The sequence below is a fragment of the Neodiprion fabricii genome, chromosome 4 (genome assembly GCF_021155785.1).
Source record: "Neodiprion fabricii isolate iyNeoFabr1 chromosome 4, iyNeoFabr1.1, whole genome shotgun sequence".
Classification (NCBI taxonomy): Eukaryota; Metazoa; Arthropoda; class Insecta; order Hymenoptera; family Diprionidae; genus Neodiprion; species Neodiprion fabricii.
In genome coordinates, this window is record NC_060242.1 from 8,702,338 (window position 1) to 8,719,199 (window position 16,862).

General features: G+C 38.6%; 1 protein-coding gene across 1 annotated transcript in view; it reads right to left on the reverse strand.

The window, feature by feature from the left end:
• Positions 1-16,353: 16,353 nt before the first annotated feature.
• Positions 16,354-16,862, reverse strand: part of LOC124179794 — a 28,649-nt gene continuing 28,140 nt past the window's right edge. The window contains exon 7 of the mRNA XM_046564539.1: positions 16,354-16,824. Within this exon, the coding sequence (XP_046420495.1) occupies positions 16,678-16,824 (147 nt within the window). The 3' untranslated portion in view covers positions 16,354-16,677. The remainder of the gene's footprint in view (positions 16,825-16,862) is intronic.

Genomic DNA, 16,862 nt, shown 5'->3' on the forward strand with positions numbered 1-16,862 from the left:
AAATGGGTAAATAAGGGTCCTCGAGGTCGTTGATTTCAAAAATGGAGTCAGATTTGAGATATTCAAATAATTCAAAATGGTGGATCTAATATGGCAGACCGAAAGTGGCAAAGTAATCGGAATAGTTCGAAAATGCATACCCAGGAGTTTCTTAGATCACTAAATACGTTTTCATCGACCCCGAAAACCCCCGAATGACAAATTACCATCGATTTGTATCAATTTTGATATTTTCAGTCCATCGTATTGGATCTGCCATCTTGAATTTTGAAATTTTCACGTCGGATTAGTCTTCAGCAGCCTCGAAAACCCAAAATTACCGAGTTCCACTTTGCTGTCCCCATAACCTTCCCACAATTACATTTATTATGTAAAAACAGGCATTTTCGACGCGTTGCTTATTTAAAGCACTGACTATATTCGCGGAATCATCATAATCCCTCTTAAAACATCAACATTCACATCTTAAAAGTCCAATTATGCAAAAAAAAATGACAGACATATATACAAAAATGTCAAAAATTGATTTGTAAATCTTGAAGTAACCGATTCAAAGAAGGTGTCTCATGTACGAAACGTTGTGCGGCAAAGGTTTAAGACCCCATTCCGACCGTTGGTTCACCGCGCCGAAAGTGATCGAGAAAAACTGAAGTAACAGTAATCTCTTCACCGTTAACGCGTAGCCACGTCGACGACTTGAAGAGGAGGCAGAGAAGCGATTGTTCCGAGTGCACGACTGTGCCTACGACGTTAACAAAGTACCGTGCGGAACATCCGGCGAATCAACGAAGAAAGAGACACTTCATTCAAAGCGAGTGGCGGCGAGCTGAAGAGGTCGGTACTAACCGCTTCGGGATTTCCTCACCTACTCGGATCGAGTGTATACGCATGTAACCGCGGAGCTTTTCACGACTGTGATAAATGTGCGCGACTAAAGGCGGGGCAACTGATCTCAGAAGAGTGAAAAAAGTGCCTCCTTGATTTGATAAGTGACTGTGAAACAGCGCTGCTGAAATTCGTCCTTGCACCATCGCCGTAACGAATAAGACTCGTACCATTATTATCTATTTCAATTCAACTCACCGGCTGCAACATACGAGTATATGAAAGAAAAACTAGCGGGACGGACAAAAAAAAAAAAAAGAAGGCATTGTGACGTCGTCGAGAATTTTAATTTTGAAATCGGAAGTTACATTAAAGATTTAAAAAGTCTCCGTTCTCTTCTAATTGAGCAGATACGTATTTAACATTTCTTTAGTTACTCAACGTACCGCAAAAACAAATAAAGTGTAAAAGAATTTAGATTGACAGTAATTAAGTCGCGTAACGAATGCGATGAAACTTTATCAATAGGCATTATCAATTTTATACCCATGTCAATTTACAAACGGATACCGTAGAAGATCGAAAAAGTTTGCGGGACAACTTCGATAAAACTTGATTTTTCACCCCACTTACCCGAATCGATTGAAATAGTTATTCCGGAATTTAGGATACGACACGTTTCACACAAATACATGGATGAGTTATAAAACGTGTTTTTTAGTTGAATACAATTATGTCCGATGAATAAATGTGAACTGTAGATATGTTTATTTATATGGACGTAATACTTGAACATAATTTTTGTAGTGAAATAATATTGAGATTTTGGGGGAAGGAACGGAAATTGTAAGAGATAAATTCAACGTTGAAACGCACCGCAAACAGAAATTGGCTACCAGCTAGCCCTACGCTTGAAAATTCGAACGGAGCTGAGAATCGGTGAAGAATTGAAAAACAAAATGTGTGAAGAATAGAATTTCAGAATGGTGGATGAAGTAGCGGTAGGACATATAATAATGTCCCGGAAGATTATACTCTCTCTCCAACACTTTTTACATTTCACTCTATTCCAAGAGCACAGAAGAGCAGAGCGGAGAGGAGGGATGCTGCTCACAATCAACCAGAATAGGGAAGACTTGACAGCCAACAGTCGAAAGTTGGGAACAGCAATTCTCATTCGTGATTTCTCCTTTAAATTTAATCCCCGATGATCTCCGCGCAGGTGGCATTATTTTCATTACAAATCACCAGGGCTCGGATTAATATGTAAATACATATTTTTTATTTAAATCATTTTCATTCCTTATTTGGTTTTCGACGTAAAGTATGATGTTTGGAACCAGAAGTGCAGTTTCTATTTTGCATATTTTAGTTTTTTAAGTCTACATTGTATGAATATGTTTTGTAATTTTTAATACATATTTATCAGAGCCCTACAATTGACCAAAAAAGTTGGCTTTTTCCTTTTCGACCTTGACCCATCCACGTTTGTCCGTACCTGTCGAGCGAAAGTAGGATATTCAGGATGTGCGAAGTTTTCGCAGCTGAAATTCAATTCTGACGCTCAAAATCCCATATGAAAATAAAGAACTGTGTTTGATTTTTAGTTTGTCAATTTGGTGTAAATTGATGGGGTTTTAAATCAAGTTGTACGTCACTACGAAAATAAGGTCAAGATTCATCCTATTTCTAATTCACGATATAGAAGCTACTGAAAATTCAGGATTTTCCCAACTTTCGCAATCTGTGAACGAATAATTTATCTGTACTCGAACGGTTGATTTAAACGAATCCGTTCCGATAACGGTGACGGGTTGATAGCTACTCTCCATTAAAGTTCCAAAATTGGAATAACGTATTCGTGATTCTGGCATCATCGCGGAGCACCTTTACAGACCTACCACTTATTCTCAGCAAGGGAAACAAATTCATTGATTTGCTTCGAAAATACTTTGCGTGTAAAAAGGTAGGTAACGTATTCCAAGCTGGTAAATAATTCAACAATGGTATGTATGGTGGGATGAGAGAATGAAAAAAAGGCTGAGGTCGAAGGGGCGCAGAGCAAGGGGAAGGAGGAAGAGAGTCTAATCTCAGTATCGGTATAATGGAGCCAAGCGAATGAAAGAGGAGGCGAAGAGTGCTGCATCGTTGAAATGATACGAGAGCAAAGAGCAAAAAAAAAAAAAAAACGAAAGAAAAAGAAAACTGGTGAGTGGGTGAGAAGAACGATGTTCGAGTTTAAAGCGAGAAGAGGAGAATGGCAGGGACCACCTATCGCCTGGCATCAGGCCTTTAGTCTTTTTGCAAGAATTCCCCCCCCCCCCCTGGCACCACCGCGTCTACCATTGTTGCTCCTGTCACTTTCGCTGCGAAAACTGCAAACGGTGATAAAGTGAAAAAATCAACCCCGGACTTTTTTGTATACATATATAAGAGGAATAGATTGAATATATCGGCATATCTCAGTCGGTAAGTAGCACGATTTAGGTTTTAGTAACTTACTGGAACTGGGAAAATTTTAGGGAAATCGGGTCTCAGATCCTGGTGAAAATTCGTGGCCAGCCTGATAAGAGGTAAATGTGAAATCTAGCGCGCTGGTTGTGAGTAACCTACTGCGCAGATCCAAAACAATTGATTTCTATTGGTCAGCCAAATCGTACCACGCGCAATATTTTCGCCTGCGAAGAAGTGGTGCCAACTTACTCGGAACGGGGTACGAGATGTTGAACTCTCTCGTATCAATTAGTGATGAATTGAAATTATCTTGGTATGATGACGCCTTGCGAGCGTCAGTCATCAGTCCGTTAGCAGTAAAAGTTTGACAAACCCTTTTCCTAATCAAAAGTCACTGTAAAAAGCTCGAAAAGTTGTCAAGGACTCTACGAATAAACTTGAGTTTTTAAACCTTGAGTTAATTATGCAAGCTACTAACATCGGAAACCCATATTTTTCGTACCAATAATTCAATTTTCCGAAACCTTCTGAGCAGCCCCTTTCTTTACTTTCTGCGTAAATCCCATGATTTCCCGAAGTTTCAGGCGTTTCTGTCGCACAGAAAAAGAGAATAACTGTAGAATAAGATACGTAAAATTTTTCCACAAAATTTGAATGTTGGAAACTCCCCTTAAATTTCTTATTATCGAAACGTGTGAAGGGCTGCCACTAGATATCCCCGATCACGAGACGTTCCAGCGAAAAAGCAAAGCTTGCAACTGTAAGTTCGAATACGAATCGAAGTCTGGATAATCCAGCGTTCGTTTAAAATTACGCAGATCTATGGTATTCTACAACTCTTAGCAATTATTTGCCAAAAAGAAGGCTGATTTTTTCTGCAAATGCCTTGAACCGGTATTTCTGAGACACCGGCTTGTCCATCGATCTACGCGACTCACCCAATAAAGCGCATGGATGATATTCGCATTTCAGAAAGCACCCTGGTTAGGTATACAAAGAGAAACTCGTCTGCGCGATGGGATGTATAGCGAAGGAAGGAAACGGTGGACCGTTGGACCCGCCTTGGAACATAAGGGTAAAATTATGCCAAAGTGGTAAAAGGGTACGGAATTCTATTAGGCTTGTCTCGTTCCGGTACCTACATTAAATCCACGTAAATTGGTATATGAACGAAGCATCTATCCCACGGCGTGTACCTCCTACCTTCTACGACCATGTAACCGTCCTGCGATTCACGTACAACCCCCATGCATACGCCTGCAAAATTACGCAGGTACGTATGGGGCATTCCACGCCAACTCAGGAAACGGTTGACCGTAACATTTTTTCATTAGTACGACCCCTGAAAAGCTTCTAAAAAAATTATTTTCATTTTTTTAGTCACTCGTCTGTAACCTTACGATTTTTTAAACCCAAATTGACTTTTATGAAACAAGAAGAAAACATATTTTGTTTTCCGAAATGAATGGGACCTCGTTTTTTACTGTTTCTTTTTTTTTTTCTTTACAACATTTCTTATATTTTTTTTTTTTTTGAATCGTTTCTTCTATTTTCATACCTGTTAAAAGTCTATCACGATACATAACGCATCGCCGATTTGATTGCTGATTTTTTTTTAATTGCTTCAAGATTATACAAGATTTTTATCAGGTACGAGAATAGAAGAAACGGTTAAAAAGATAGAAAAAAACCAGGTCCCACTCCGAATCTTGCGTGGAAACGTTTCATTTCGGGAAACAAATATACTTTAATATTTTTGATTCATAAAAATCAATTTCAGTGTTTTTAAGATAGATTTAAAAAATCACAGGGTAAAGACGAGCGATTGAAAAAATGTGGAAATTCTTGAGTAGCCTTTAGAGGTTGTACTGTCGCAGGAAAAATCCTTCGTGAAGTTAAAAAACGTCGTGATCGACCGTTTACTGAGTTGTCATGGAATGCCCCCTATACATGTGTTCGTGGGTCGTTGTACACACGCTACGTGGATGATACCAACTCTTGAATAAACGTGTTTTGTGGTACGTGTATATTATATGGGGAATTGAATGCGGTTTCACTCGGCACTGGAGTTTATGAATTCACTCTAGATTATGAGTTGATTAATTATTTCACCTACGAGTCATTCTATGTCAAACGGTACACTCTCGAAGCCGTAAACTTTTCAGATTCTATTAATGAACGTGAATAATATATTGTCTTTGATCCCAGAGAATTTCCTTAATTTTCTCTACAATTTGAGTGTCAGTATTTCGGGGTCGAAAATTTCGGCAAAACAGTCGCGCACAATGGTCTTCAAGTGCTCATATTTCCGGACCTATTCATCGTAGAGGGTCCGGACGGGACTAATTTTAAAGCTAATAAAAATTCACTCCAGAACAGGTATATCAATCATACTTTCCCTCGGAATGGAACATGCTTTTCAATTGCTATAAATATTCAAATGGATTTTTCAACATAATCACCGCGACCTAAAATTCGGAAAAAATATTATCTTATTCCTCGGCCAGTTTTCAACGGAACCTAAAATTTTTATCATGGAGTACAATGTCATGTATATGAACAAATGTGGAACCCGAAAATACGTGCTGCACGCCTTTACATGGTTGTGAGTATTGAAGTGAGAAAACTATACGTCTCGTTTTTTATTTTTTTGTTTTTGTTTTTCAATTTTATACAAAAACTGTAATCGTGTCAGGTTTTTGGTCGTTGAAATGGATCTATTCAGCTTCAATACTCTGCCATCATGAATGTGCTACGCAGTTGGAAAAGAATTATAAGCAATTTGACAGTTTTATTGTAATTGCAAAGAGTATTCCTCCTCAACGTCATTGAAAACATTTTTTTTATTTGGCTAAGTACTCAACGCTACGCAACTTCCGTTTTATTTTCAAGCAACTAGACCGAAACGAAAGGGAATGTTTAAGTAATTTCCAAAAATTGCTTCAAATATTTGTCAGTTTTTACGTATCTCCTACCATTTCCAAGAATTATCTGTAAATTTTCAAAAATTCAGTTTACCTGATTTTAGAATAATTACTTTACTCAATCAAGCAACAAGGTTACTTGTGGCATAAACTATAATTCGTTTTTCTCACTGGCAATCCTTGAAGTGCTAAGGTGAACCATAAAATTGCAATAAAATTGGGAGTGGTGATCGTCTCAGGCTCGATGCAACCGCACGGAATCTCTTACAGTATAATATTATATATCTATGAGAGAGTCCTAGAATTGTAAGCACGTCGATTCGCGTGTGTTTGGTTTCTGTTATAATTCCCCCAGAGATCTAGTCCCGCCGGAATGCCAAGTACAAATTGTTCTCAATTGTATCAATTTTCCACTTCAATTTTGAGTACGGTGCGAACGAGAAGAAGAAATCCATAACTTCGGTACTTTCACCGATTTACTGTCGGGAAGAAACGGAGAAAATTGACTGGCCTGAATTGAGCTGCCCTAGAACTTTCCAATATTCCTGTATTCTTTGCGAAAATAAGAATTTTTAGACAAAAACAAATACGATTTTACAAACAATACATTTTGCTCAAAATCTGATCAGTTCTAAGTCAAACGAAACCAGGGCGATGGATCAAGTTTCATCTACATAATTCCATCCGTTTCCGAATTATTTTTAGTCTAAGAATTTTATACAGTGTTTCAAATAATATCGCAGCAGTTGGTGCAATATAGAGACGCGAGAAGTTAAAAATATGATAATTCCAACAATTCGACGGTGCATTGAACAGAACAAATAGTTTGCTTAAAGTTTTTGATAAAACGCCTGATTCTTGTCCACTTGGAACATAACTCTATCCATAAATATGGTTTATCTGGTATGCAATTTGGTGAATAAAAAAATTCACAGCGAATTTAGTTGAAAAGAACAAAATAAACTTTATTTATTTATATTTTATATAATATATTTTTACAAAAATTGATACTTACGAGGCCAAGTTTACTTAATTACTGATCTAGCTCCGCGGTAAATGCAGTAAAACATTCAAGGCTATATACAGACACCGACTAAGATACGAACTGAAATATTTTAAAAAATTCAAACGATTTGAAAGTGTGCCACTAAAAATTTCCTCTCGACTCGATTCGCTGTTCTACCAGAATTCGGGATCCGTATAGTAATTGTTTCAAAATGTGAACACTAACTATCGCGTTGCAATCGCAAGTGTTTAGACATTTTTAACGGTTTCTAGGAATATCACCATTGTATTATCCGTATACTCGCTTTCCTACTCACAACCGATTTTCATCCGAATCACTCAAGCAGTATTCCGAAAAAATCCATAAAAAATTTATGTTTAAATAATTAAAGTTGAAAAATTAACTCGACAACGCAACATGCTATTCTAATCACTTTTTTGTGAATCTATTGATATTTTTTTCAACCACATTCGAACACTACATTTGAATAGGTTAAAAAATTCTTTCTCTGTATGTATAACAATATCCTTTTGTCGTGTCACAATTACACTCACAAATTTACACACATGTTTGAAAATTCTCGGAAAAGTGTTTAGGGGGTGCCCTGGTCGATTTCGACGTTGACGTATATATCTCAAACGCAAAAAATGGGTTCAACAGCCCCATTCTATACGCAATTGTGAACAAAAACACTCTAACACAGTTTCATTTGATGCATAAATAAAGAAATGGCATGGATTCTACAAAAGCGCGATAGTAAATTCGTAGAATTAAGGCCGTTGCTTTGTTTTTGCGACAAATGAAAATGCTTTGGAGTACTTTTGTTCAGAATTGAGTATGAAAATGGGGCTATCAAGCTCTTTTTTGCGTTTGAGTTACGTGGACTTCGATGTCTGGAGATCTGTACGTTAACGTCGAAATCGACCGGAGCACCCCCTTGAAAAGACGTTGCCAGGTTGAAAAGAAATTATTTTTTTCCTTCGACGGCAAATTCAATGTACACTTCGCTTTGCGATCTGTATTATATGAAAACGATAAAGAATAGCAATGTGGCAATGTCACAGTGTTCGCAGAGTTTGCATATAGCAAAAAAATACCGTGAAAAGTAAAGCGAAAACGACAAAGAGGATAAAAAGTGAAGCTCAGTTTTATCGCGCAGATATCCCAACCGTATATACGTATATAGCAGGTAGGAATATGTAAATAAAGCTGGGAAGTGTAAGGGCGAATCTGCGCGCGTGAAAAGATGGGAGGAGCAGGGTGTCGGTGGATCGGTGTGGAAAGAACGAAGGAAAGGAATTGGATAAAGGAGACAGGGTTTCGCAGTAGAGGAAAGCGAATATTGAGGAAGGTCCTTGCTACTCGCAGTGACTTTATCCTTGCCGTTTATAGAGCAACGCCTCATGGACTGACGGGTCGGTGCCATGGTGCAGTCATTTACGAGGACATTCGATGGGTCGTAAAGTTGGGTCGGGCGGAGAGTCACTGAAACACGACGAAGACGTATTCCGTTATATCTTTGCCGCAGCGCTCCGGGGCGAAGAAGTAAAGATAAAAAGAAAGCAAAGAAGAATAAAGAAAAGCGCCGCTGACGATTTGCATTCGAATCAACGAATCATGCGATTGGATTGGATTTCCGCAGTCGAGGGATTCCCCGCGTTCAAACGAGGCTCGAGCGAACTGTTTCCCGCTACAACTTCGATCCTTTCGAAACGGCCGGTCTTGAGACGACAAATCGATTCGAGCCACTCCGCCCTTCATGACCAGGCCTCAAAACGGCGATGGGACCGTTTCTGCTGTACGGAGACGTATATATTTTCGAATTCTGCCCATGAGAACAAGCGAGTTGGAAACGAAGAGGGATCCGGTTTAGGATAATCTGGCTGTGCATAGAAATCAAGGTAAGAATGTGGAACGCCAGTTCTGGAGAGACTCGAGGCTGCATGTTTCTTTACCGACGTTCACATGTGCTGTTCAAACGACCTGGTCTTATCCCATTTCAGATAATATCGACAGTTGTATTTATGTAAGCTTTGAACATGACGAGGTAAAAGAGTTCCAGCGTCACATCGATTGAGAGATTGTTAACGGAAAAAATGCAATAGCGATAGAAAGCTTGTGAAAGATGCGTCTTTTTCATATTTTTTGGCACTTCGTTTTCGAAATATTACAAACTAAATGATCAAGCGAATTGAATGACTTTGTATTATTTAAAATTATTATGAATTGTTATTGACATTTTGAAATACCAAAGGATTTATAATCATAGAGAAGGCATTTAGCGATAACTATCGTATCGAATGTTTATGACAATTAAGTTACTGTGACTAAACAATAAAAAAATTTAATAATTACGTTACAAACTGGTATTAAGGAATTCAATATACAACCGCAGCACTTTGATATTTTCAAAAACTGTTTCACAGCATGTAGAGAAAACATTTTTTGATTTAGAAAAATTTGATTTGCTTAACCATTTTGTAGTTGAATCAAACTATTGTGGCAATTACTAATTAAAATACTAATTACTATTATTTGTTTTGGAAGTTATTGAATTGATCGTGGTGTTTTTATTTATTTTCTTTTTCATTGGATCAAAAGTTTTTCATTAAATGAGACACACATTTTTCCTCTGTTAGCTGAAATACTTATCCATCAGTTCAGGTATAACCTGTTCTTGGACACGCATGCGAATTTGCTGCGCACGTTGATAATCCATCAACATCACGCAAAAATCCTGTCTTCTGCATCCCGCGTGTTGTGTCTAGTGGCTCAATCGTCCCGAACAACACGAGTGTTGAAATCCAATTATTGAGGTAGAGTGAAAAAATACCGTTAAAACCTCTGCCGAGAACATTTACGAATATTGTTCGAAAAATTCTAAGAATAACTCTACAGCCGAAGGAATGGTCTCAACGAGATTGATCCAACGATGAGTTAATTACCGTTACTGTACCTTAATTTTTCAAAGGAAAATTGATAAGCAGTTATATTTTATTTTGATGATATAGGCGTGTAGACTCCAATAAGAAGTCAGTAAATAACGCATACGCATAAATTCGCGATGGGGAAATGATTCATTACAGCCATCTGAGCAGATTTGGTTAATTCGACCTCAGGTAAATAATTACCACACGAGCTCAGTAGAAACGTTTTCATGCCTGCCAAATCGCAGATCATGCAGCCTTTAATTCTGCCATGCCGTTATGTGTGTCGGTCGAGTAATTAATTTTCCATTTCTCTTCTACCTCGGTATATTTTCACCGTCACGTTCACATCGGAGCGATGAAACTTTATATTCAAAACAAATTAACCCGGCGTGGGTCGCTTGAAATTCGGCCAACTGAATTATACGAATAATTCTTGCCCTGCGCACACTCTGTAATCAAATAAACTCTACCTTCCCACCGCAACGCAATCGCAGGGTCAATTCATAATTCACTATTCTGCATCTGAGAGACGGCATTGATTATTTACCTTCGTTATACGTGTGGTCAAGTACACCATCTATTTGGATTGACGTGAAATGAGTTGAGAAGAAAGGAATCGATCAAACCAAAGTAAACCGTGTATTCTTTTCTCTTTTATTATAGTTTTTATACTTAGCGGTATGATTAAAATACATTACACGTTTCTCTGCATCGTATTATGCCTATTACTACTAATCACAATAACCAGTTATGATTATTTTTTACCTTCTATCCAATATTCTACATGTAACATTGTAACAAGAAACAACGAGGCTAAAAAAAAAATCGCCATCATACAGCAGCTCAAGTTTGTAAAAAATAAAAGGCCTCTGTTTACATATTTTCCTTTTCTTTATTCTGACAGTCAGAAACCACTGCGCATCGTTATAATAAATCCTCGTGAATCGCCATATTTTTTCAATTCCCAGACACGATTTTTCTCTCCTCGTCCTGTAGCGGGTAGAAACCATTTTTATTTTCTTCTCCTAAGCTCTCCGGGCGTATATGCCACATACATTCATACCTATATTATGTAGGCACTTGCGTACCTCTGCACATACAATATCCAAAAAGGTTCACAGCGCGATTCAACTCTACACTCTTCTTTTTATTCTTAATTCCCCTGTACTTCCGTCACACCTCGCATTGCTGGTAACTAACGATAATTTGTAGCAAGCACTTGACTACGAATGTGTTCATCAACAAGAGTTTAGAGCCAATGAGATAAGGAGAGGTATACACTTGGTTCGATAAATCTGTGACAAGAAGCAATGTTTCTTCATTCACATTAACAAACTAAACAAGACTCAGACTCCTTACAGAATTTTGTAAGATTCTTTGCCAGTTTTTCCAGAGTAATTCCACTTTTTTTTCGATACATTCAAATGCTCGTGGATTAATTTTGAACTTATGATATTATAATATCCACAAATAGTGAAAGTATAGGTAGCCTGTGATAATACATAGCTAGCATATGATATGATACGTTTCTCGTAACTTGAAATAGCCTGTAGCATAAGTACACCAACACAGAATGTGCTTTTAACGAGTGCAATAAGCTGGACTACGTTTTTTTTGCTTTTATAATCGTGCCTTTTATAAAATAATGACGCCGCTTACTGTTCCGAGGAATCTCGTCTCATTAGTAGCATCCTTATCAGCCCGTACAGTGTATTGGCTGGATACTATAATATACATAACCTAACCTAACATCCTACGCTTTGCTGAAAAGATGAGAAAACATGCGACGTGTGTAATTATAAAAATCGAAAAATTTTGAAAATAATGGAACGAGGCTATTACGTGTAAGTCTAAGCGATCTTCTGCACAGTGGCGGACTGGAGGGGGGGGCCTAAGAGGCCACCAAATCTCGAGAAATCCTTTCTCATTAAATGAGAAGGATGGCCAAAATATGTTCGGCAAGTAAAAGGCAGTTTGGAATTGGAGGCACCAATGCAAAATATAAACGTAGATAGGTACATTTGGGGACAATGAATCTGAGACGGCTAATTTTTTACACTAGACAGTCATGTTGGCAACACAGAAAAACCTACAGCGCCATAGTGGGCCGAGCTCGAAACTAACTCAATCTTAACAAACGTAACATAACCCATGACCGTCGAATCTTTTGACACGCTTGGCGTTTCATATCATCTCTAAAATTATTCCCAGGTATCACTGATCATCGAACGCTGTTTGACGTCAAACAAAATGACGGCAAGACGTGTCAAAAACGGTTCAATCTACACGATTTCACTTTGGAGGAGTCAATATTCAGTCAATTGAGATGTTCCTACTTAGAAGGTTATGCGCACGGCTCACTTCAAAATGAATGAGGATTGAAATGCAGCTGATTCACGGTACCAGTGTAACGAGGAATCCCAAGAGAGAGTTGCAGTTCGCATTCATGCAATTCAATTACTCAATCGGCATGGGATTTATTACTATGCATGTGCAGCCGAGGCGTGAAAGGCGCTCGGGATCACAGGCGATAAATATAATCTAAAGGTAGAGTCTGGAAGCGTCTTGGCATTGCACAAAGTCGCCGCAGCTAACGCGTAAATATCGCCTGCAATATGGTTACTTATTAAAACCGTGACTAACTCGACTCGTGGGAGACGTTCAGCCTTTCTAGACCCGAGAAAACGCTACACTAGATCCTAGGAAATTTATCGAAAACGAACACCTGCTACAGCAATGCAGGGTATTCTTTATAGCCCGTAATCCAATGGACGTTGTAAATGTATAATTCTAATTTACGAAGTCATTAGAGCAATTACATGGTTGCATGCCGAGAAAAAAGGAATTCTTTAAAGATCATAAACTAATAATTCCGTTTACTTATACGAAACGAACATGGTGTATGTTATTCTAAAATAAATTCATTTAGATCGGTGAATTCTCAACAAGTTCCAATGCATCGGGCTGTTTTCTCAACGCAAAGAACTTGATATTTATTTAACTGCAAATAGATAAACACTTTGTTTGATATTTGCTTACTAATTGTTGCAATTTTAATCCCCCCTCCCCCTTATAGTCTTTTTTTCGTTTCTTGACACGCGATTGGATGTACATACTTGTAAGACGGAACAATTATTGGCCGTTTGAGCCACCCTGACACATGTTGTTGAGAACTATTAAATGAGAACCTGAATCAGTTTACTTCGACAAACTAAAATGGAATTCAGAATCAGATATGAATCCAATATTTTTTCAATAAACAGAAAAAATCCGTATTGCGCTACCCCCAACAACTTCAGAATCAATCATCAAGTTCAAATATCATCAAATCTGAGCAATTTTGTCTCGAATAAAAATCTAAAACTATCGAAGAAGCGTCCAGCGGGCCTTGGCAACTTGAAGAAAACGTCAAAAAGTTCTCTGATGTTTTTTACTGTGATTGCTAATTTCATAGCTCAATTCATACGTCGACGATTAATGGTTTAGAATCGGCTTCAATATTCAAGGCCTTATTCCTACACCTAATTCCATATAATAGATATACTATCGTTCACACGATGCCTTCGGTAAACATAGAAGCAGTGATTAGCGATAACGAAAACGGGATGGGAAACAAGGCTCTTGCGATGATGGTGGAAGCCTGGATCCTCTGATTAGTGCAGCAGGTACGTCTGCTCATCGCCAAAAACGGTAAGTGAAATCACAAGCCGAGATAATCCAGTCAAAAAAGGTCTAAATTAAACATACGCATGATATTTGGGAACTCGAATCTGAAGTCATTTTTGAGCTGCATAGCCGGCGTTTCGAGAAAACAACAAAATATAACGTTTTTTGCGTTTTCCTCAAAAACTGCAATCGATTGTAACAGAAAAATAGGATAATCGTATCTAACTCAACGTCAGAGTCGAAATCCCTAATTATAAGGTATCCGCGGTTAATAAATAGCTTCCGAGTCACTTAAAGTCATTCAAATATTACGCGCCATTACGCCATATTGACTCGAGACGAATAGGGTACAGACATTCAAATTCAGACTAGCGCGCAGGCGTCAAATTGTCGAGCGAATTATCGATCCAAGCCACGTGCGGCAGGAGCCGGCACAACCACTCTTGCATCAACCCCCGTATATAGTACATAGTTTTGTAGTTTGACTCTTGTGTCAACTTTCGCTCGTAATATTTCGTTATAATAATTTGGCTTCTATGTCAGCCTCAGTGGGTAGCGTTCGCGTGATTTGACTCTTGTGTCAACCCCGTGCCTATTACACGATTTTGTAATTCGACTTTTGTGTCGACCTTTGTCCGTGACAATTACATAGTTTGACTCTTGTGTCAACTAGTGCGTAGTATTTTCTTGTAATTTGACTGTGGAATCAATTCCATCGTTATTGCGAGAGTCGGATTTCGACAACGATTTGTAAGTACAAATAAACTTGTATATTCTGTCCAATTCTTTCTTCTATGCTCTTGGAAATTTGGATTCTCCCTTCCTCGGGTCCCCGAATGAACTCCCTTGCGAATAGAGTCTATAAATAAAACTATTATTGTTATTTGTTAGCCAACTGAGCTTAGCCGTTATTCCGTTTTCGTTAATTTTGATAATTAACTGGCGCCCAACATAATATAATAAAATTGTCTGAGCCTCGACAGCACTTGACCCAGGCCGCGTCGAGTAGAAGCAATTCAAAATAAAATATAGTTCAGTATAAATCGTCAATAATCTTGATAAATTGTTAAACAAATAGAAGGGAGTGAGTTGCTTCTGTCTCACGATAGATGAAAAATGACTCGACGATCGCGTGGAGCGGAAAATTCTACACAAATTATGTCCTCATATGTCGAAACGGGAGTAGGATTAACAAATTAAGAAAACAGAAATTCTACTTATCGACGGTATCTGGGGAATTTTAGTGAAATAGTTTCTTTTTTTTTTAATATGTTAATCCGACTCCGTTTCTGTCACGCGGGAACATAATTCGATGTAGAATTTTCTACTCTGCACGATGGGCAAGTTATGCTTCATCAATCGGTAGCAGTTTTTGAAGAAAATGCAAGAAACGTCAAATTTTGCTGTTTTCTGAGAACGCTGGCTACGCGAATCAAAAATAACTCCACATTCGAGTTCCCGATAGAAAAAATCCCGAAACACAAAAATGCAGCCATGTCCCGAACATTTTTAATTCAGACCTACATATTTTGACTGAACGAAAAAAAACCGTAATGGGACTGCCTTCTGCACCCGTTGACCCAGCTGCAGACAATGCGATAAAGCAACGGCGGTGGTTTTGCCGCAGTATCAACATGTATATCTAAACCAAGCGTAAACAGGAACTGATATTTTACGGGGGTATGAATCACCGACGCCCAACTCTTGTGTGTTCCGCACGGAGGCTGACGGTGCTCGGTAACGGATACACAGCAGTCAGACACAATGGCGATGCGCGTTTCTAGATTTTCCCGTTGTCCGCGTTATTACAGTTGTACAGTGTCGACGCTGTTGTTACAGTTCTGCGCGGCAATTTGTCTTCGTTGTCACGTATAGAAAACTCTGTAAAACCCGGGTATTCCGGTCCACTGTGACTTGTTCCATTGAGACAAATCGACCATTCAGCGTCGTAGATACCTTTTTTATGCACGCGTACTTCGCATTTGGGAGAATAGTAACAGTCACGATAGTGAGCGGTAGAACGCGATAAGACACGGCTAAACCGATTGAAAGTAAATTAGGCTCTAATTGTACCGATCGATTGAACCTCTACCTTCCGATAGAGAACGATCACCTAGGAATTAATGGCCCATAGTTTACTTTTACTCTTATCGGATTCTATCGCACTTGCATTATTATACCGTGGATCGGCTTCTACAGAAGCGGTAACCTCATAACACGAAAGAATCGTAACGGATGCATATTGAAAATGACGTAGATGACGTCTAAAAATAACGTACGCATCTGAACATTGTTATTTTTACCATTTTCTCAGTTTACCTTTCAAGTATATAACGATAGCTCCTAATAAAATTCACCTAAGTTTAAAGAGACTGATTATAAAAGACTTAACTTTGGGGTGACGACTATAATTCAAGTAACTCTAAGGACCCCGATGATAAAACAGTTAACTCATGTGTGCAATCATAGAAGATAATTGTTTTATCATCGGGGTTCGTGGCGTTACTTGGATTATAATTGTCACGCCAAGGTTAGGTCTTTTATAATCAACCCCTCTAAAGTTGAGTGAAGTTTATTAGAGACCATCGATTAGTGACTGGAAAAAGAAGCTCCCAGAGTAGTGAAATTCTGGCCTGATTCAAAGGTTTTTCTCCATTGATCAACGGACTTAAAATCAACGATTAGAAGATTCGCACATCAAAACTAGAAACAAATGATAGTTATAGGTACAGTTGTCGTAGCTTTAGTGTAGGCTTATTTTCCGTTCATCACAACGCAAGAATCTGGTGTGAGAAACAATTTATCGACATTGAAAAGTACCCTCGCACGAAAAATATCGCAAGCACGATATGCTCCGCGTAACGAAGTGAATTCAATAGATTGCAGGTCGGTATAGAATGTTGTAGAGATTTGCACGCTGACAATGATCCATCGGCGCCCCGTGACCTGGTCGACCCCACAATCTTCTCCAGGTGTCATAATGCCTCCGACAATTCTCTTGCTCCCAACGCTGCTCCTCCTGGAACAATCGTCGATGCATGAAGGATTGTCAGCTCA